Source organism: Pundamilia nyererei, unplaced genomic scaffold, assembly GCF_000239375.1.
Source record: "Pundamilia nyererei isolate P.nyererei 1_Seehausen unplaced genomic scaffold, PunNye1.0 scaffold00127, whole genome shotgun sequence".
Taxonomy (NCBI): Eukaryota; Metazoa; Chordata; class Actinopteri; order Cichliformes; family Cichlidae; genus Pundamilia; species Pundamilia nyererei.
Window position 1 is genome coordinate 1829431 of NW_005187528.1, and position 22145 is coordinate 1851575.

Here is a 22145-nt window from a genome sequence, read left to right on the forward strand (position 1 = left end):
CTGCGAAAACGATTATAACCGTTTTCACTCAAAGCGTGGCCATCGATTGGGCAGTTTGTCGGCTTTTATGAGCTCTTCTAGCACAGATTATCTACAGCTGTTATACTGATTGACAGCACTTAAGGCGCCGTGATTGGCAAAGAGTGAATGGGATACTTCGAGCTAAAGCATATCGTTACATGTGTATTTTTCCAAACCGGATCAATGTGGGGGCTTTTTAACAGCAAATCCAAGAGTGCGGCACCTGTGCAATTTCACATTCCTGCTAAGGAAGACCCCTGTCAGGTTCTGTAGAGTTTAGCAAACCAAATAAGAGATCACATGTGTGACCATGTGACCAGTATACAGTTAAAAAGAATAGGGTGCGTATTGATTTACTTGAGATTTTTTTATTATATTAAACCAGTTTTCTGATGTGGTTTATAGATACAGATATATTTAGGATGGCATTTGCACGTTTTCAGATAAGTAGTAAGTTTTGAAGACCTACGGAAATTGAGCTAGCTGTTTACAACCAAAGTGAAAAGCTATTTTCTATGCATAAAGAATGATCCATTTAAAGGACAAATGCACAGTATATAACTGTTTATTTTGATTCCTAGTTTGCATTTTATCTCATGAAATGAAATAGCTATTTGCACAAAAATCCAGAAACACCGGGATCAGTGAACTGACATACTTTCCATTGACGGTAGTCTTCCTCCTGTTGCTTGTAAAAAAGAAGCAGGAAAGTCCATTTGAGCCCCTGCTGCCTTTAAGCAGACAGCAGATAAACACACACACAATGGTTCCTTCATACTCCTCAGAGATTTAATTAAAGGTGTCCATATGTTGGCTGGGCCAGGTGTGTTTGAGTGTCTATTTAGGTTGATTTTAATGTATATATGAGTGCTGTATTATCTCAGCGCTCTTGTTCTTTCCTAAACTTTGCGCTTAAATCAAACTTTCCTCTAATCAATCGCTTCCAATCAATTCAATCCAGGAGGAAACCTTTTCACTGACACGACGCTGCTCCTTGTGAAATCTCAGAACAAAAGCTGTCTTCATGCTGAGCAGAGATGATTATCAGGCTGACACAGCTTGGGCCACCTGCCAGCACTACACTGTAAAAACGCACATTTCTTCCCCTCTCAGACGCGAGCGCTTAAGGCAGCGTTTAGGCATGTCTCTCTCCATGCCAAGCATCCCCGAACGCTAAAGTCGACCCATTTTTGTCATGCTGTCATGCGTCCGCCTCTGTGATTGGCAGCCTCAAGTGGTTGCAGATGAAAGCGGGCCCCCCATGCTAATGAATAGGCCCCTGATTGCAGAGCCGCTCGCTCGCTGAATTACAGCGTCGGCCGCCTAATGAGCAGATACACTGCAGTGCCCCTCGTCTCCACGTATTCACATTTCTCTCCTTCACGCTGATGAGCGCTCCCCTGCGCAACAGTCAACAAAACCTCTGTGGAAGATTGCAACATGAGCCATCTTCATCAGCACCCTCCTCCTCCTCTAGTTTTTTTCATCAGACTGCCATATGCTGGCAGGGTCTTTTTTTGTGTGTGTTATTTTTCCTGCTTCACTAGATTATATTATTTGATTGCACTGAAGATGTTATACAAAGTAACTGAAAGGCTGATGAACATGATAATAGCTCAGTTCAGTTTAAATGAAGAAGCTAGATGTTTTGTGTTTTTTCTTACTTCAGTGGTCTACAGTCAAATGCATTACAAATAAATGTAGTCAAACTTTGCTAATTTTACAAGAAACTAAAAATGATGCTTAAAATTGCTGGTTGGCTCTGGTTTCATGACATGCACCTAAGTCAGTGAGTCAGTTCTTAATTGAAACCAGAAAAAACTCAAATACATTTTGACCACTGAAATTTGGCCAAAAAATTGCCAGCATAAGTCAAGGTAATTTTCATTTGATCATTCTTCCTTAACTATTTATTCAATTTCAATAAAACTCTATGAAGTATAAAACTGCATTTTCAAATTTCAACATTTATCTCTACTTTTGACCTTTTGACCTCCTCTTTGACCCTGGATCTGACTGGGAAGTTCCATGGTTTTTTTTAAGCATGTTAAAATATCCCACTAATAATAGTTCTCATTGAATGTACAAAACCTGAACCAATGAAACTGTACACTTACTCGCCACTTCATTAGGTACAGTAGTAGTACCTAATACCACAGTAATATGTCTCTTTTCAAGTTCAAACTGAACATCAGAATGGGGATCAAAGGTTATTTATTTAATTTGAACGTGGGATGGTTGTTTATGCAAGGTGGGCAGGTCTGAGTATTTCAGAGTGTGCTGATTAACTGGGATTTTCCTGCACACCCATCTCTAGCTTTTGCAAATAATGGTCTGAAAAAGAGAAAATATCCCATGAGTAGAAGTTGTTTGGGGGAAAATTATGCCAGAGGAGAGAGTGGAAAGGCCTGGCTGCTTTAAACTGATAGGAAGGCACAGTAACTCAAATAACCACTGGTTACATGAACGGTATGCAGAAGTGCATAAACAACACATCAAACCCTGAGGCAGGTGGGCTGCAGCAGCAAAAAAACAAAAAAAACAAGCATACCTAGATCCACTCTTGTCTGCCAAGTACAGAAAACTGAGGCTGCAATATAGTTGCACCAAAACTGAACAATACAAGAAAATCATTGCCTGATCAAATCAGTCTCACTTTCTGCAGTGACATCGTAAGGTCAGTTTTGGCATGAACAATATGAAAGCACGGTATCAGTGGTTAAGGATGCTGGTGGTTTTTCATGCCACACTTTAGGTCTTTTAGTATCAACTAAGCTTGTTTAAATGATTTCCTGACCACGCCTATACCTTTGTAATTAGTGTACCCACTTCTGATGGCTGCTTCCAGCAGGATAACGCATCATATCACAAAGCCCAAATCATCTAAAACTGGTTTCTCATGTCACTGAGTTAATTGTGCTCAACCACCAGAGTCAAACTCAATCGAGTAGAGCACCTTTGGTATGTGGTGGAATGGGAAATTCATATACACCCAACCAAATGCAGCAGCTGTGTGAGGAATCTTTCCAGCACTCTCTTGAATCTGTGGCATGAAGAACTAATGCATTTGAAGGGAACAGGGGGTCCAACATTGTACTAGTAAAGTGTCCCTAATGAAGTTCCCGCTGAGTAAACCAATACTTGGTTGTGGAGACATCCGTGTGCATACATGAAACAGAGTGATGAAACTAACACATCTATTCAGTAATGTTCTGGGTAAAACTGAAACTGACATTTCTCCATGTCAGAGCATCCAAACTTGACAAAACCTCTTGATGTAGCCTGGCAGATCAGGCTCTAAACAAATTCAGTACAGTTTTGTTCAACTGTCTTTTGATTTACTGCTATTTGCTAAGCCTTGTGTATCAGTTTGTAAAAACATGGAAGAAAAATGTACCCAAAGGTTTATTAGGGTCTTCTTTGCTTCTTTGAACCCTTGTCCTTAGTTACACATAAATGCAGATTCTCTGCTTAAGTTGTTCAGTCATGTATCCCTAATATCTTTATTAATGTTTTTTTTTCTGTTCTTCGTGTACTTAGTCATGTAATTATTAACTCAATCCCAGAAGAAGGACATTTTTTCCAGTCATAGTTACTATGAGTAAGGAGTCTTTTTTTCTGATGTCCCTTATTCTGGAAGACAATTATTTTTTCCCACAGAAAGGCTTCTGTGACTCACAGTTGATGTCTATCTACAGCTTGGAGCAGCACGAGACTCTCCCAGTTAAAACATCAGCTAAGCATATTAAAAGATCATTCTGGTGTATTTCAATCAGATGTATTTCCCATTAAGGCTGCTACTTTGGCTCTAAAAGTCATTCTAACTTTGCTTCTCCTTCTCCACCATTCAGATCAGGGGTACTGAGGAGCTGCAAGACAGGGCATCACAGCTTTGAGCTTTCATTATGTTCTTGATTCTTACATGAAGCATTTTTAAAACCTTTGTTTTTAATTTTGACTCAGTATAAGTTAAATTTCTTACTTGCAAACATCTTACAAGACTCTTGACTATGCTGACATAATAAAATCAGACTATATCAACTGCGAATTTAATGTAAATGATGATTCCCAGTGTTCACATCTTACATGATAGGAATCTCCAGGTCCACCACGTCCCAAAGGTGACCAGATTGAGATGTGCTGGAAGGAAACATAAGAAGACTGATACACTGTGGTCATAAAGAGCTGGACATAACAGCAACAACACTCAACTAGGCTGGACAGTTTAAATGATGCTCAATAGGTACCAAGAGGCTCAAAAAGTTCCAAGTAAATACCCCCTCCACGAATGCTTCCACATCCCTCACATGCTTTCATTTTGTTAACGCTGAGCGACTATCTGGATGTTACAGCAAACGTAAGACTCTCCAGAACATGTGTTTTTCCAATCGTCTATTGTCCAATTTTGTTAAGCCCCAGTGAATAGCTTCAGTTTCCTGTTATTAGCTGACAAGAGTGGCACATACTGTGGTTTTCTGCTGTTGCAGCCGATCTGCTTCAAGGTTTGTTTGGAGATGCTGTTCTTCATGACTCTTTTGTAACAAGTGGTTATTCAATTTAATGTTTCCTTCTACAACTGGAAGATTGACTGGTGATTGACTGATTTATGTCAACTAGCCTTTGCTATGCTAAAATGTAGCCTTTCTTACATTTTAGCATAAGAAGCTTCAAATTAAGTTTTTATTATGTTGACAGTTTACTTTATTTATATAGCAATTATCATGTTTAAACTTTCCTTTTAAGCTAATGTTAGCTTAAGCAGCTAATCAGCTATAATTGAAAAGATACTTCATCATGTGACTTTTTTTGTATTTATTTATTTTCAGTTATGCATTATGTTAGGTTTTTTGTTATATTTTTTATATAATAACAGTTTATATTCTTATTATTTTATTATCAGTTTTGTCAATAACGTTACAAGGAAAACAGGTTTGGTAGCTACTCTGCTGCTAGCTACATTTATTGCAAAGTTTCAGTTGTAAACCTATTGATACTGCTCAGCCTTAGCATAGTTGGGTGTTATCAAAAGTGTTGCAGAGTGTCTAAGAGCCCCAATATCTTTTAAAGATTGAAACTTATGATCACCTTTTAGATTAGATTAGCTTTTATTACCTGCAACCAGGGCTGCTATGGCGGAAAAAAAAATATAAGAATTTAAAAATTTGAAAACATTTTACAGGCCTTTCTAGAACCTAGATCTGGTTATAATAACCTTCTCTTTCTTTCTTTTCTTTTCTTTTCTCATCTTTTGCAGTCCTCCAGCTGTCAGCCAAACAGCAATGACTTTGCTAATTTCCTCCCAAAAAACAGGTGTTTATTTGCAGAGGCCTCACTTGTAAATGTAATGTCATCAACCATCAACAATTTCATCTTTTTTTATTCTAAGACTTTAAATGTGTACCTCAAAAGTGGATTATTTGAGGCTTCAGAGCTAGACCACGTCGACAAACAGCATGGTGGTTAACACTACATGAGTGAGCATTTTTAGGTGAAATGTCCTTTCTTTAGGAAAACTGGACCACAGTGAATTTACTTTATGGCTTAGAGTGTTTTGTTTAAATATAGATACTGCACAGCCCTACCATTTAACCCTGGCTATAAAATTACTACACAACTGTATTTGGTATCGTGTTTCCAAACAAAGTCAAAACAAAGCAAAAGGAATTTATTTGACTCTGGATTTTGGGCCTTTGCATAGTGCGCTGTAGAAAGTCATAGAAATAAACAAAGAACCTTTTTTTGTGTGTGTAAACGATAACTCTTACAGTAGCACATGAGAGCAGGGGCCCTGACGAAAGGCAAGGAAATAGCTGAAACTTATGATTCACTTCGCCCAGGCTGACGGCCAACCACGCACCATGCAAAAATAAACATAGGACTCCACAGCAGGTTCCCAGATAGTGTTTACTTTGGGGAAATGACAACTGGTTTTGAAACATCACTGCACTTAAGTTTGATTTATGAGAAGCTGGAGCAGATTCTGAATCAAACTCCTGAGACTGATATGCCTAGGTGTTGCATGTCATATAAAGACAGTGGCACTAAAGCACACCTGAAGGCTGCGAATGCTGTTGAATTACTACATTTCACCCTATCAGATGGAGACTAGCTTAAATCAAAGGATTCTGTATATCATGTAGCTTCCTCCATTTCCACAGGTTCACAGACACATTCAGAAATTTCAAATTCTCCTATAATTCAGTCCTGGACAAATATTAAATACATAAAGTAAAGAAGAAGTCACTTTAGTGTATCACAATAAAGATCTAAATGTTTTTAATCTCTGCACAACCATTTCCATGTCAGTTATGTGGCGTATGGCTGCTAATGATGGCTGTTTAAAAGTTGTTAGAGCAGTGATTCCCCAAGTGTGGTCTGTCGGCCCCTTGTGGGCGATAAAGGTACTGCACTTTAAAATGACAGATTATTGTTTTAATGGAGATTCCCAAATAAGCGAATTGATAAAAACACAAAGAAGAAAGTGCTTCATTTTCAGCTCAGAGGTGATCAGAGAAAGGTTTTGTTGGATACCATGAAGTTTTCAGACTTTAAAATGGGCCACAGTGACCGGTGGGCTTAATGCTGTTTCCTCCCCTTTAACAAAAAAACCCCAAACTTTACGAACGTACACCCAGTACACTTATTTGTGTGTCTTGTAGTAGTACACTTAAAGGTTTGATCATATAAAGTCTATCACCAGTTAGAATAATTTATCAGTCTCATGGTAATGGCCTGATAACGATATAGGAAAGACAACATGAAAAAGTTATATTTGTTTCGTATCCAGTTCGAGCTTCTGCCATACTGGAATGAGATGCCTGCTAAGGCTAAAGTTGTCCTTATTCCAGGCCATGGGATATCAAAAGCATGAGGACAACATGTGCAATCACTTTATACGTTATTTATAGGTTATATTGGCTGTAGTCTAATTTAAAGTCTGCAAGCTAAGAACCAGTTTTTCCAGTTTTTCTCCAGTTTTTCAGCATTGTGAGCTAAACAGAAACATCACATAAATCATTACCCTTATCAAAAGATGTTGTGTCTTGAGCTTAAACTTGTCTTGAACTTTTGTATATTTTGACATGAAAATGGGAAATAGTTTAAGTGATTTATTTAAACTTGTGCAAACCTACATGGGATAAAGCAAATAAGGCCAATTTATAGTAAGCTTGAAAGTCAATATTTGGTATGCTCCCTTTTATGGACACTCTCAGGTAGGCCTTCTTGGAATTTTGCTAGTTAGTCTTGAAGGCCTCTTGAAGAAGAAGCTTTTTTATGTCGACTGCTTTTTGTTCCGTTTTCTGTCAAGCTGATCCTACACTGCTTCAGGGATGTTGCGCTCTGGGCTCTGGGGACGCTGATCTATGACTGACAGTATTGCCACCAGCACGGCTTTTACTGCGAAAGTATGCTGATCAGATTATTCATAATTCCATTAAATTTGACAAGATCCTCCAACACCACTGTCTGAAATACAGACCCAACCCATGACAGAGGCTAGCTCACAGATGGCTTTAGACACTCCCCTGACCTGGACTGGACCTATGTCAGGGATTTGCTGTATTTCTCCCAATATTTCTCAAGGAAAGGACTTTTAGATGCTTTTCATCTGCTGTAGATAGCGTTTTTGAAGCCTACAACCTCCATTTGTCATATTTACTTAATTTTTCAAGGAGACACTGAACATGCTGAGATATCCTTAGAATACTTAAAGTTATCCTCAAGTTGTCTGTTGTGTGTAGACACATCACTGGTTCATCCCTTGAGTTATAGGTTCCCTTTTTGTGCTTGAATGATTTATAAATCATTTCTAAGTAACTTAAACATAATTCCCCTGAAAATGGTCAAATACAAAGACTGGACTGAAAAATGAGTGAACAAGCAGCCGGTGCCTTTCAGAAAGCCTAGAGACCTACAGCTCAAGACCGCTTTAAAAAATTACAAGAACGTCTGGGTCATAAAGAAATCAGGAGTAGCTCAAGGGTTTTGCACTTTATTTCTATATAACGTTTCATTTTCATACCATGTCTCTTCATAATTCAAGTAACTTGTGTCTGAAAATTTGAGCTTTAAAAATACTTAAGTTCTCTGCTGTAGTATGTGTTTTAAGCCACATGATGTCGCTGTATCCTTGCTATGTCTTGCTTTTGTGCTTGTGAGAATCAGTTTTATGGCTTTTCCCCTTTGACTAAGGAACAAAGATCCCACACATACATCAGAAAAATGTAACGAATGTCAACACAAGTGTATTTGTACAACATGTATGCATCCAGTTGTATTACATTATAATGTAGTGACACTGTAATACAGACACACTTGTCCTGCAGTTAAGACTGCATTCAGTTTAAGTTAATATCCATTTGTTTGATTCATTCTGGGCCAAGTTGGACAGCTTTAAGTCATTAATGTTACTGTGCCTGCAGCCTGTAGAAACAGACAGGTTATAGGTGACTTTTACGGTTAGCTTAGAAACGGCACAAAAGAAAGTTTCCACCGTGAGCTGTCCCAGAATGTAGCTGGCCAATGCAGACGAGCGCTGGGCGGGGATGGCTGCAGTGAGATGTAATTCATACAGCACTAAATCAGGTCACTGTCACTGAGAGCTCTGATCTTCTTGGCATGATAAAGCCCAAAGAAATCAAAAGTCATACATGTTTTCAACAGTAACAAGGGATTATATGCTCTAAGATGGAAATAGAGGGCTGAGAGACAATTCACCCTTATAAAATGGTGCCTGTGCGTGTTGATGCGGGTGTGTGTGTCTGTGAGTGTGTAAATATAAGCCAGGTTTCCAGTTCATCCACAACTACGCCCTGCATTTCTTTGTGTATTTCTCAGGGGTCTTCACTTTCTTTTCATTCTTTCTCTTCATTGTTCCCGTTTCCTCTCATTTCTTCCCATCCTGGCTGGCCGTCCTCAGGTGAAGCCTTCTCACATCACTCTAAAGCCATTGTGTCTGCTCTCAATACAACCACTGTGGAAAGAGACAGGTCAGATTCAAGTCTGAGGAAGCTATTGTGAGGACAAATATAGAAGTAAAGGCCAAATTTTCTGCTGGGCAGGACTGGCTTGTTTTTTATGTAACAATATTGAGTGAATGCAACTTTTTTCCCCCAACAACCTATTACATTTGTTCTCTTTTGAACGATTTTTCTGCCATATTCATCTTAGATATACTTATATTACCTGAAAAAAGCAGGTTAAACTATAAACTATACTGACAGTAGCAGTACAGTTTTTCCTCAAATGAAAGGACACATTGATTTAAACTCATGTGCACCTCTGTATTTTTTCAGTCCTCCACAAGGTGTCATATTGCATCCTCTCCTTTGTTGTTGTGGGATTGGTTACATGACTGGCTCCTCCCCAGCCAGGACAGCTGATCCTCTACAGCCGGACTCACCTGTGAAAGCTGCTCCAGCAACAACAATCACTCTCACCATCAGCGACAAGAAGAGACCAACTGAACAACTGAGCTCCAGGTAAATACTGTTTTTGTCCCTTTCCTCTGTTTCTGTTCATCAATTTACAGCTCAGAGTAGCTGAATAGGGAACACATTTTCTGGATGATGTAAAGCTCTCAGGGACTTGAAATTTACTAGAACGTCATTGCTGTTCTTCTTAAATAACTCTGTGACGAGGAAAGAGTGATGATGCTTGGTATCCAGCACTTGTATTTCAAACACAGTGTTTCTTTAGTAGAACAGAAACATGATTGGTAATATTTCCTGCTTGAATATTCAACAGAAACCTGGAAAAGGGAGACAAAAGATGACAAAAAATGTTACAGGGTGATCCAAGTGACTTTTTAAGTTTTTCAGGATCTCAAGAAAATCATTTATTGTTACATTTTTGGCAATCGTTTAGTAGAAAGTCATAAAACTCAGAGTTGTTTCAGATCTATCAAATCCAACAGGACAAATCAAATGGCTGATCTTGCTGGATTAATCATGTGACTTTAAGAACCAATAGGTGTGCACTGTCTGTTTTCCTAACCAATGTTGTCTATTCTGAAGTACTTTCTATTTTTTCCTTTTGGGTGATTTTGAGAACAAAATAAGACAGAAGTGGCCATGACAGCCTGTTCATGTATCAATCTACTAATATTTTTATTTTATTTTCTTGATGGGAAATCATCTCAAAAGGAAACTAGTTATAACCTCGTAAATAGTGACTCCATTCTTTGAACAATGCCTAATGACATACTACCTTAAGATATGACAGGGTGCCTTGACTTTTAGCCCTTTCAGAGTTTTCTGGTGTATGATAGGCATAAAAAGACCTCTAGGTGTGTTTTTGTCTTCCTTATTGATCCTTATTGACCCAAATGTATCTAACTATCTGTGTAGTGGACACCATGGCCTCTGCTCTCTCTGTGCGCTCAGTGCGGCAGCCCTCCTTCTCCAACATCTCTGTGAGGGGCAGTGGACGCAGCATCCGCTCCAAACCCTCTGTCTCCAATCTTTCCTCGATCGCCACTCTGTCGCGCTCCCTCTCTCTGGGCAATGGCCTCAACGTGCTGGGCTCCAGCCTCTCCAATGGCCTCAGCGTCAGCGAGAAGGAGACCATGCAGGGCCTGAACGACAGGCTGGCCAACTACCTGGACAAGGTGCGGTCACTGGAGAAATCCAATGCTGAGCTGGAGGTGAAGATCAAGCAGCTTATGCTGGACAGAGCTCCAAAAGGGTACGACATTGAGGGGATGATGGCACAGGCCCATGCCATTGGACAGGAGGTCAGTGTCTAGTGCTTTAGACTATACAATTCATTTTAAGACTTCCTGTCTTGAGAAAAAAATAATAATATTTGTGCGTGATGTTCTGTCATGAATTCTCAAATTTAAAGTACAGTTTTGGTGGAAGAACTCAACTTAACAAATTAATATTTAACTAGACACATTAAAACTACACGTAATTTTAACTTGCTGTGCATTGTGTTCTTTCACTTAGGTGAGAAAGAAGACACTGGAGAATGCCCGTATAATGCTGGAGATTGATAATGCCAAGCTGGCGGCTGATGACTTCAGGGTCAAGTGAGTGTCACACTGCAGTCTTCTCCCTGGCTGTGAGTGTTCACATGGGAGCGCCAGACTGCAAAACAGTATGAATAAATGACCTTTCTGTCAGGGGCCGAAATAAATGCCTTATTCCCACGGTGGGTGCTCCAGTACCAAACAATGGCAACATCAGTTAGAGGGGAATATGATAGATGGTGCAGGCCAGAAAGAGAATCGTCCCCTTACGGAGATTCTACAGTTGGTAAGGTGAAGCTAAAGGTGACAGAGTCAGGAAATACCTGCTGCTGGTGTTTTTCACAGTGTGTTGATAGTATGTTTTGTGGTCTAATGTGAGGGAGTAATATGTCAGCTGACAGTGATTCATGGTATTTACAGCAAAGTGAGTGTGGACCTTAATAACTTTGAGCTTTGCAGGAGTTTGAATGCGATTTTTCACATTTGTGCATCCATTCCTGAGTGGCCTCAGTGCCAAATTCACAGAAGAGTTACTAATTAGCTCCAGCTGCCTTTATCAGGTGCCTGTTAATCAAAGTGTCAACACCCCTAACACCAGTATCCACACGAAGGAGTTAACAGGCTGTAAATCTGCTATTTAATGATGTAAAGTTGGATATTTTAATGTAGAAGTTCATGGGAACTGATTTTCTTTAAGAGCTACTTGCCTCCTGAGGTACTTGAGGAAAAATGAAAATAGCGTGGAAGTGTCACTTCTGCTACTTGTTCAAAAGTCTTTTTCTTTATGCAGAAGCAGGAATATTTTTGGTCTATAGGTACAGAAAGATTGTATTAAATAATCTGCAGTATTTTCAGATCTCATGAAAATGAGTATTTTTCAATAATGTACACAAAAGGTACAAACCTGGCCTAAAATTGCACATGTTTACTGATGACCTCCTTTTCTCTTAACATGAACTTGTGAGAATTTACAGGGAATCGTGTTGGGATATTTTCCACATGTACAGACAGCAGGAAGTAGCCACTTCAGACACATTGACACAACTAGAAATGCTCTATGCACCATAGGTAACGTGGTTACTTGGATATAGTGTACAGGAAGAGCTGGCAGGTTAAAAGTAATTTCTGTGATTACTTTCTGCATTTACCCCCATTTCCTCATGAAATTTTAGCTTTTCCCAGAATGTTGTGGTAATGTATGTGTGCATTCTTACTGATTTGCCTGGCTGACTTGCCACAAAATTGTGGTACATATTTCTATATATGAAATCTCTTCAACACAACACATGGGTCTTTTGGAAATAAAGTCACAGCTGTTATTCTGTTGATTGCTCATATCCAACCTGACTACATCAAATATTTCTGTTCTCAAGTGCAGAGCTACAGCACAAGTGTGAAAGTTCATTTATTTGATTTAATCTTGTCTTTAATGCTGTTTTTTTTTTTTTAATGCAGATGGGAGGCAGAGGCCACCTTGTGCCAGTCAGTGGAGAGGGACTGTCAGGCTCTGAGGAGAGCAAAGTCAGACCACGACCAGATCATCGCCACTCTCCGAGGAGACCTGGACAGCCTGAAGGAGGAGCTCTACTTCCTCAAGAAGAATCACCAGGAGGTGAGACTGCTGCCAAAACGAAGGTTACAAGAGCTTAAACAGTGTTTACATATCCATTATTATTATCTTCTTCACAAGACACAAGTTCATATAAACTAGTTCTCTGCCAGGTCAGTTTGTGTTTTCTCCCACAAGGTTTAAACAGTGTCCGGTGTCTGAAATACGATAATATAAGTACAGGGACACACCCTTCATCTTTGTAACCAGACTGCTTCAAGATAACGAGGTAACTCCAATGTACACAAAGCAGGAGTGTTTGAGCCCAGTCATCGCAACAGTCTGTGTGTGTTTAGGCAGTCAGGTGTGGTGTCCAGGATGTAGACTGAATTTTACACAGAGGGAATTTTTTATTTTGTCTTAAAAATGTATAAAATTTGACTGACTGTAATTAGAGTGTTATCATAACTGTACAGCGCAGCTTTTTTATTTTGTTATTTTTCAACACATCTAATTTTTCTTAAATCGAGAATTAAAAAACAAAAAAAAATTTCATAATTGTTGCAGCCAGTAAGAACTACAAAACCCAAGAGGTGTTGATGCAGCTACCATATAAATGTCTCAGAAATTAATTTGTAGCAAAAGTGAAGTAGATGAAGCCTTCTGACACACAACCTGTGGTTGCACTCTTTTAGGCAGCTACAGTGATCACTCATTTAAACTTTAATTATCTTGTGAGCTTTATGAACAATACAGTAATAACTTTTAATTCACGGTGGGATTCTTTCTTTAAAAAACCTTATTATATTTGGCTAGTCCCCTGAAGATTATCACTTGGCGCTGGCTTTTTCTTGAGGCTTCATATGTTGTGAATAAAAACTTTACAACTACTGTAAAGATTTAAAGGAAGCGAACAATGGTAGCGTAAAATAGTTATCAAAGAGCTGTGAAGTTTCTGTGATATGAAAGCTGAGCTGATTTTGTGGGATTACTCCTGCACATGTAGCTGATGTTATTATGGGTGTCAAGGTAGGAAGGCGAGAATTAAAATTCCAGAACAACTTTATTGCACAGCTCTTAACTAAACAAAGAGCAGCAGGTCAGGTGCTGAAAGTACAACTCATCTGGGGAAATGCACGAGGAAGGACACAGCCATGAGAGAGAATGTGATAAAGGGCAAGGGATGAATGAGACAACACATATATATGCAGAGGATAACGAGGAACAAGCAACAGGTGTGAGAACAGCTGCAACTAATTACAGGTGACAGGCAAATAGAACTGAATACACGACAAACCACCAAAATGAAACAGGAAGAAACGGAACACGGAAAGAGAAACTCAGACATGACACAAAGACAGAAAGATAAACAAGCACCAAAACAAGACTGACTTCACAAGAAGTCACAGGGAACACAGGGGAGACGTGTAAAGCTAATTTAACAAAGTACATTAGAGTTTTGATCGACTCTAACCTACATCTGCTGTAACAATAGGTTAGCTCATTGAAAACAAACAGCCAATTAGGCAACATGGATGATGTTAAAGCAGGTTTACCAGCTCTCGCGCTGATGGCATGACTTTCACCTTCAGTCTCACGCTGCTGAAACAGTCTCACACCAGTTAAAAGGAAGCCTCAAAGCTCCTCCTTTATTAAAACAAACAAACAAAACAAGCAGACAACAGGTTTTTTCCATCTGAACATCAGACCTTTTTCTAAATTTCAGCTCTGGTCCCTGAACATCTCAGTTTACAAGCTTAATCCACCAGAGGCATTTAATGGTTTTCATTTAATATAGCAGCTCTTTTATAGCACACAACTTATTTTTGTTTGCTCAATGTCTGTATCAAAAGGCAGTACTAAGTGTAGTAAAACCACTTGAAGTTGAAGTTGGTGGATTAATAGGTGGACATCAAAATATTTCTGTTATAACCATGATTTACATTACAGTGCATCTACAGTAAGATGCTGCTTTTTCCCTCCATTCCTTCTTTAAATGTCTGCAGGAAATGAACTCCCTGAAGGCCCGTTTGGACAATGAGCAGGTGAACGTGGAGGTGGATGCGGCTCAAAGTCCTGATCTTGGGGCCATCTTGGCTGAACTCAGGGTCCAATATGAGGGCATTGTTCGCAAGAACAAGGAGGAGGCCGAGTCTTGGTACCTGAAGAAGGTGTGTAACTGCACAAACCAGCTCTTGTTCTTCTGTCTTTTCCCCACAGTAAATAAATATGTAGGACTGCTTTCTTTCATCTCCGCAATATTGTAAAAAATTACAATTTATCCTATCCTAACAAACTAGATGCATTGGTTACAGCTAGTCGGGACTATTGTCATTCCTTTTTATCAGCATGTCCCAAAAACTCCCTGAAAAGCTGTCAGTTGGTCCAAATGAGTAGAGAAAGAGAGAAAGCGAGGGATCATATTTGTCCCTTGTTTGTTCACTGGCTTCCTGTTAAGCTCATCATTTAATTTAAAATCCTCCTTCTTGCATAGAAAGTCTTGAAGGGTCAGTCCACATAACATCTTAAAGACCTTAATGCATTATATTATCCCATCAGAGCACTTCACTCTCAGACTGCAGGCCTACGTCTGGTTCCCAGAGTTTCTCAAAATAGAACTGGAAGCAAAGCCTTCAGCTACCAGAACCACCTCCCTAACTAGGTTCAATGATATACTAATTAGGCTTCAAACTTTCACTTTTGGCTTATAGTTAGCGCTGCATCAGGTTGACCTGAAACATTGCTTAGTTAACCAGCTTAGGCAGCTAGAAAGTAATCAAGTACTTCACCTCTTGTTACTCATCGAGCATTTTTATGCTACTACATTAATTTTCTTTTCCCTTCCCTTCTCTGTCATCACCAAATCAGTTTTAGCAGATAACTGCTCCGCCCTGATCTTGGTTCTGGTTTCTTCCTGTTAAAGCACGTTCGTCCTCTTCAAGGTCTCCAAGTCATAAGGGATTGCCTGATTTTGGGGGTTCTCTACCTAATGTTGTCGGGTCTTTACTTTACAGTATGAAGCACCCTGAGTTGAGTGCTGTGTTGAATTGTTTTGAATGTTATGTTTTTATGTGTTTACAGTTAGAGGCAGTACAGTCGGAGGTCAAAGAAAGCAACGAGGCTTTGCGTTGTGCCCAAAGTGAGCTCAGTGAGAGGCGGCGTTTCCTTCAGGCTCTAGAAGTTGAGCTTGAGAGCGTTCGTAAACAGGTACAGTACAGTTTGTTCATATACATTTGAATGACTACTTATCTTCTTCAGCGGTGAGGTTTCCGTGAGACGGAGACATTAGAAACCCTGTATGAGGGCACATGAATGACTGGTCCTCACCCCATCCTCACATCCTCCCCCGCACACTTGTCGAGACTAGCTATAGGTAACAGCTGCCTTCTTTATGTCAGTTAAGAGCTGCTGCTGTATAGATACAATGTACACAGCAGGTTAATAATGCTTCCACAATCAATCAGTGTGACAAGACACAAAAACCTGGTGTTTTGTCTCCACTTCCTGTGAACTCAGAAATGATGTACAGCATGCAGACATGTTCACTGGAGGCAAATGTAGCTTTCAGATATCTGCTCAGCCTGATCGCACAGTAATGAATGCAGACGTATTATAGTGCTGACAGGAAAACTTCTTAATAGGTAAAATTACAAAGCAGCAGTTTTTGACTGATTTTCTGACAGTGGTGACACTCTTTATGGTCCGTGTGAACAGTGAGTTAATATGGAGGCTTTGCCGTTTTATCCTCACTGTGTTTACCTCCATCCTCAAAGTTTCTACTGTTGCATGAAGACCATACAGCCCGTTAGAGCAGGAGTATCAGACTATAAATTTACAACTTAATATTTTTTTAGCCATTCCCAAAATTAAGACTGCTATACTACTTTTTGAAATGTGAAAAGCTTTAACAAAGCCAAACCTTTAACACAGCTTTGATCCTTCTTTATGTTTTAATTGATTCATTTTAGTATCCTAAAGATTTACTTCCTGGTGCTGAGCATCCTTTACAGTAACAACTTCATTTCAGCTTCTTATAGCCAGTGCCTCATTTTAGCTATTTGCACTACTGATGAGATTTAGCAGTTAAAGATTTAAAGAAAGTCAGAAAATCAAGAATAACGTGTCATTTTAAAATTTTCTGACTGTCGGAAATCACTGTGTACACAATCGATGACAATTTAAATGCCATTAAGAGCAACAAAAAAAATGTTCATGCAGTTTTAAATATTTAAATGGCTGTTTTGTTATTTTGTTATTTATGATTGCTCTGTAATTAATTCCCCAAAAGGCAAGTCTATTCTACTTTCACCCTAAACCAGCACCCTTATTATTGATGCTTCATCTTTAGCACACAGACATTAGAGCATTAATTATTTCACTTTAATGAAAAATATATATATTTTAATATCAGAGTGGGCAGTCCCATCTTAAGTAAGCAAAGGACGACATTTTAGACAACTAACTCAAAATTTGATTATTGTTCCCAAAGACATTATGTGTTTTTAACCATGCATGCTCAGACTGTTATCTGTGCTTCTCAGGATAAAGCTGTTCCTTAAACGCAGTTCTTGATGACATATAGCGAAGGAGGCGACCTGTCTGAATATTCAAGCCAGCTTTAGTAATTATGTAACACAGAGGAGAATAAGTTATCTGTTGTGGCTATTCAGCATCAGTATGCTGTGTTTACAGGTTAGCGTGTTAGAGGGAAATCTCGGAGAATCGGGACACAAGTACTCTGTGGACATGGACCGTCTTCAGGCCATTCTGACACAGCTGGAGGATGAGCTGTCTCAGCTGCGTTTGGACATGCAGCGCAACAAGACTGACTACGAACAGCTACTACGCATCAAGCAGAACCTGGAGATGGAGATCGCCACCTACAGGAGGCTGCTGGAAGGAGAGGACGTGTAAGCAAGTAGAAAAACAAATCTAAGCCTAAGGGATGCACAGTCCCAAAATAACAACAGTCACAGGACCAGTTCCTTTTCAAATGCATATTTTTTTACTTGAATATTATCCAAAAAACAAATGACTCTTGTAGTTATTCATACTTTCTACAAGAAGGAGGCATTTGTACATTTATTAGTCTTTGAATTAAAGGACTTGCTCTCCATTTTGGGACATATGTGCATTTTGTTTTTAGCAGAAATAAGATTATCTTGTCTGTTCAGTAAATTTACCACAGTTTGTTTTAGATGAGCATAAATTAGAAACAGGGGTCGCATTTACACGGAAAAATCAGCCTACCAGGAATCTCAAGTTTATTAACACCTTATATTTTATTTGGTTATTTACTTTTGCACATACGTTTGTATAGACTAAACTTTGGACAGAGTTAAAAAATTGTGCTTTCTAGTTAGTATTTTTATTTCATATTTGAGTTTTTGTTTTTAAACTAGTTTCTTCTTAGTTTGTTTTCAGAGTTGATTTACTTATTTTCAGTTTAGTTTTCAGAATTTGAAAATGTTTAGTTTTTGTTTAGTTGTTATTAGTTTCATTGTTTTGTTTTAGTCTTTTTAATTACTGTATGGAGGACATGTCTCTGAGACCAAATTTAGAAAAATCAGTGCAGGTAATTTAATAAAAACATAACTTTTTAAAAGCAACTGACCGATGGTCAGACTCTCAATAAAAATGTGCATCAATGCCTCATCAAGCAAGGTGTAATAACATTTTTACTACACTAAGCATAAATGTTTCAGTTAGTTAAAACATTTTTAATCATTAACTAAAATGTTTTTACTTTTAGTTTGTACTTTAGTTTTAATAAACAAGCTTAATGACCTTAAATGGTATGAATATTAGTGACAAGGTGTAATAAATGATACCCATAACTACAGTGAAAAAAAGAATAAATATAAAATACAATAAATAATTAGACAAAAGAAAACATGAGAACAAAGTGTTTTTTCCCACAATGCAGAACTGTATTTGCTTGAACCTGCTTTCTGCTTTGCCTTCACTGATTATAATTTTGTCCTACAGGGTGAAAGAAACTCCCCCTCCACCTCTTAAAAGTAAGTTCAGATTATTAAATTTAACAAATCTGTTGCAAATCTGAGCGTGTCATCTGTAAGTTTAGGTTGGATAATGCTAGTCTGGGAGAAGCACTTGAAATCCAACAAGTTTTCCGAGCCAGAGTTGACATGCTTTAAAACTGCTGAATTTAAACCAGAGATATAAAGGCTGTCGATGGTTTGTGTTAAATTCTTTCATAACAGAAGTTATTTGCTAGTAGAGCAAAAGAAACCGTTAGAAATACAATATTGTGGGTATCATACTACAGGCGGATGGCACCAATAAGTTACTAGAAGTACCTTAATCTTACAGTTATGGTTTTTATAATTATAGTTTTTGCAGTTAGAGGTGTGCTAAGGTCTGCTTGGGTCGGGAGGATGTCACTTGTCACGAGACAGTGATCGTGACACTCGTTGCAGATGTCCACTTGTCAGCCATTTAATACAACGCACCAACTAAAAATGTGATCTACAAGAGAACTCTAGAGAACTTTACAAGAGAATAGAATAGATATTTATCCACGGTGTCTGGTGCTGTCTGTGCTCCAAACATTTGAGAATTTATGCGACTTGGGACAGAGTGACATAAATTCAAGGCTCGATGCAGATGTTCGTGTTTCTGAAAATGTTTTGTGACTCACTGCGGCACACTGTCACACTACAATCCACCAATCGCAATGCATTTTAAGGCCAACTTAACTGGATATTATCGCTTGCAGAGGTGGGACGTCTTGTCACTATTATGGAGTCCCTCTGAGCAACACACTCTTATTTGGTAAAATTTTAGTAAAGCTTTGCTTGGACAAATAATTAGAGTTCGGAGCTTCGTTTTCACCTCATTGATGATGAAATGTACATCACTCAAATGCAACCAATGTAAAAAAGGAAGGCATACTCACCAGCAGTTTCTGCAGCTCTCGTGCGTGTGCTTATCCTCAAGCAGGCATGATCGAGGCCACAGAATCTATTTTTACACACTTGAATACAGGTGTGCCTCGAAACTTTGGTGCGCTCTGGGCAAAAAAAAGTTTGAAAACCATTGTTGAATGGTATCCAGTGTCATACCAGAGGCCAGAATTCATCACTACTGCAAGAGGGTCCCATGTTTCAGTACAGGCTTCTATAGGAAGTCAGTATAAAAAGAACTTGAGTGCTGTTGTCCTTTATGTCTGTTACAGTCTGCTCTTGTAAAGCTGGGTAATTTTAGTCATCTTAAATTCTTCCAGTAGGCCAACAATGCAGGAAAATCTGATCCTTTCCTTTGCTATTCAAACTCTTTTGTGAACATGTGTTCACTTGATACTCACACGGGATCATAAAAAAATCAAAATAGCACATGACTCACTCGGGGAAAGTAGGAATCCCTTTTCTCGGGGTCAGTGTGGCTTCGTAGCCTCAATATAAACTTCTTATCTGAGTATAGCACTGTTGTTACACTGTTAATGACACTTTCTGTGGCTTTAGATTAGCAGCATTAGTGTGACTAACCATTGTTCGCTCCTGTGTTACAGAAGACCCCGATGTAAGGACTAGGAAGATTGTGAAAGTCGTCACTCAAACAATGATCAATGGCAAAGTAGTCGATGAGTCCAGCGAGGTGGAGGAGATCGAGGAGCGCAAAAAATGAACCAAAGTGCATCAGTACGGAAGCAATGTTTCATAAAGCATTAGCTGACTGTGGATCAAATTATTGTTTTCTTTATTTACTTTATTTAATCACAGCTAATATTAGCCCTGTGAGGTTTAAATAATGGCTCCAGCTGTGACCATACACCTGTATTTTGGAGATATATAAAAAGATCTTCTTTCCTATATAATAGTCTTACATAAATAGTTTATACACATCACTTAAAATTACTTTTTTGTTCCCACGATTGCAAAGAATATGAAAAAAGAAGCAAAAAATGGCATATTCTTCTACCGTAGGGTTAGGGTTGTGGTGATCAGCAGTGATGAATAAGACATCACAAGATTATCACACGTTATTGTCAGTGTATTGGAACAAGGCTGACCAGATTCTTCTTCTTCAATACTAAAATAAGTCTGACTAAAGATTTATAATTGCTTCCACACTTCTGAGGGTTACAGTCAGTTTAGAAAACGATGCACTGTGATGGTCTTTGTTGTGCTTTTCAGTCTTTAAATCAAATCCATGAAGTTTAATTTTCTTAAAATGTCTTTGAAAAGGTCAACCCATTTTTAATGCAACTTCTCGTCACTATTTTCTAAAATAAAATGGAATTACTAATATATCCTAGTTCTGCAGCATGAAAGATTTTCACATATTTTTAGAAATTATTAATTAAGACCCAGTTATGCAAATAATATACATAAAATGTTCTTTTTCCAGTATCATCACAGGTGGCAAAAGTATTCTTTATGTAAATAGAAGTACAGAAACCTGTGTTTAAAAAGTACTCCGGTAAAAGTACAGGCTCTGAGATGTACTAAAAGTACTTTTAGAGGATATTTCTACCAGCGATTTTTGTGCAAAGCTAACTGAAGCTTGTAGTAATAATAATAATCATCATCATCATCATAAAATTATGTTAGTATGTGAGACTACAAACAAAATTCCAATCTGTATTCCAATTCTAATGAATGTAGTCAGCTTGAATCTGTTATGTAGGACACATCATCATCTGCCTAAAATCAAATTTGCTACACTGGATGTAACCCAATTTGACCATGAACACAACAGTCCAACACTGGTCCAACACACTGCCTCACTGTAAATCCATCAGCGTAACACTGAAAAATCTGAATTAGTTAGTTTACCTCAGTGTGTTTCGCAGGATGTTTCAAAAAATATGAAAGTGTATAATTTATCAGAACACATCATAAACAGACCCACTGTTTGATTAAAAAATGATAGTATAAAACATGATAGTAACAGTTTACAATTTTCAAATATCACTGAGCAGTCCTTACCTTTAAATATAACCCCTGTTCTTCCTCTTCTGTCCTGTCTTTCTTACGTCGTTCTCCATCTCTGGGCAGCTTTAGCTAGCACACACACTGCCCGCAAACAGTTGTTGTGTTGATATTTGTTGAGCTGTTAGAAAATTTTCTTTTGAAATTATCTGCCACAGCATGTTATTCCCGTTATGCTGTCATAGATGACTTTGCTCAAATTGCATTAAAATGAAACATCCAGGAAAAACATAATCATGTATTTTTGCGGTTTCCAATATTTTAAAGGTTTAATATATGTGAAAAGTGAAAATGAAAGTATTTCCTAAACGTTAAATCCTTTCTTTTGATCATCACTGGAGGCTAAATGTGTTTAAATATTTGTCTTAACTGTGCCAATAATGTCATTCATAAAGTGACTGTACCAACTCTGTTATTGTGTGATAGTTTCACTGTGAAAAACTACTGAAAGTATTGTTATGTACTTTTAATATCCAAATAAACATTTTAACCAAAGCGGCTTTACAGTGCCAATAAAACTCAGTGATTAAAATGTGTTTTGTGTTCTGGGTTTGTTTCAAACAGAAACCTTGACTCATACTCAGAGAACAAAAACGAAATGTGATTCTGCACCTACAGAGCAGAAACTACCAAACCTGAATCCAGCAGT

The 22145-nt window shown here is 38.4% G+C and overlaps 1 protein-coding gene across 1 annotated transcript; it reads left to right on the forward strand.

Annotated features, from left to right (window-relative positions):
* Positions 1-9444: 9444 nt before the first annotated feature.
* On the forward strand, positions 9445-20249 carry krt1-c5 (keratin, type 1, gene c5). Its single transcript, XM_005743111.1, has 9 exons — positions 9445-9503; positions 10371-10756; positions 10971-11053; positions 12449-12605; positions 14549-14713; positions 15624-15749; positions 17235-17452; positions 18531-18562; positions 20074-20249. Exons 2-9 carry the CDS (start codon positions 10379-10381, stop codon positions 20187-20189), a joined length of 1275 nt encoding a protein of 424 aa, XP_005743168.1. The 5' UTR covers positions 9445-9503; positions 10371-10378; the 3' UTR covers positions 20190-20249.
* Positions 20250-22145: the final 1896 nt, after the last annotated feature.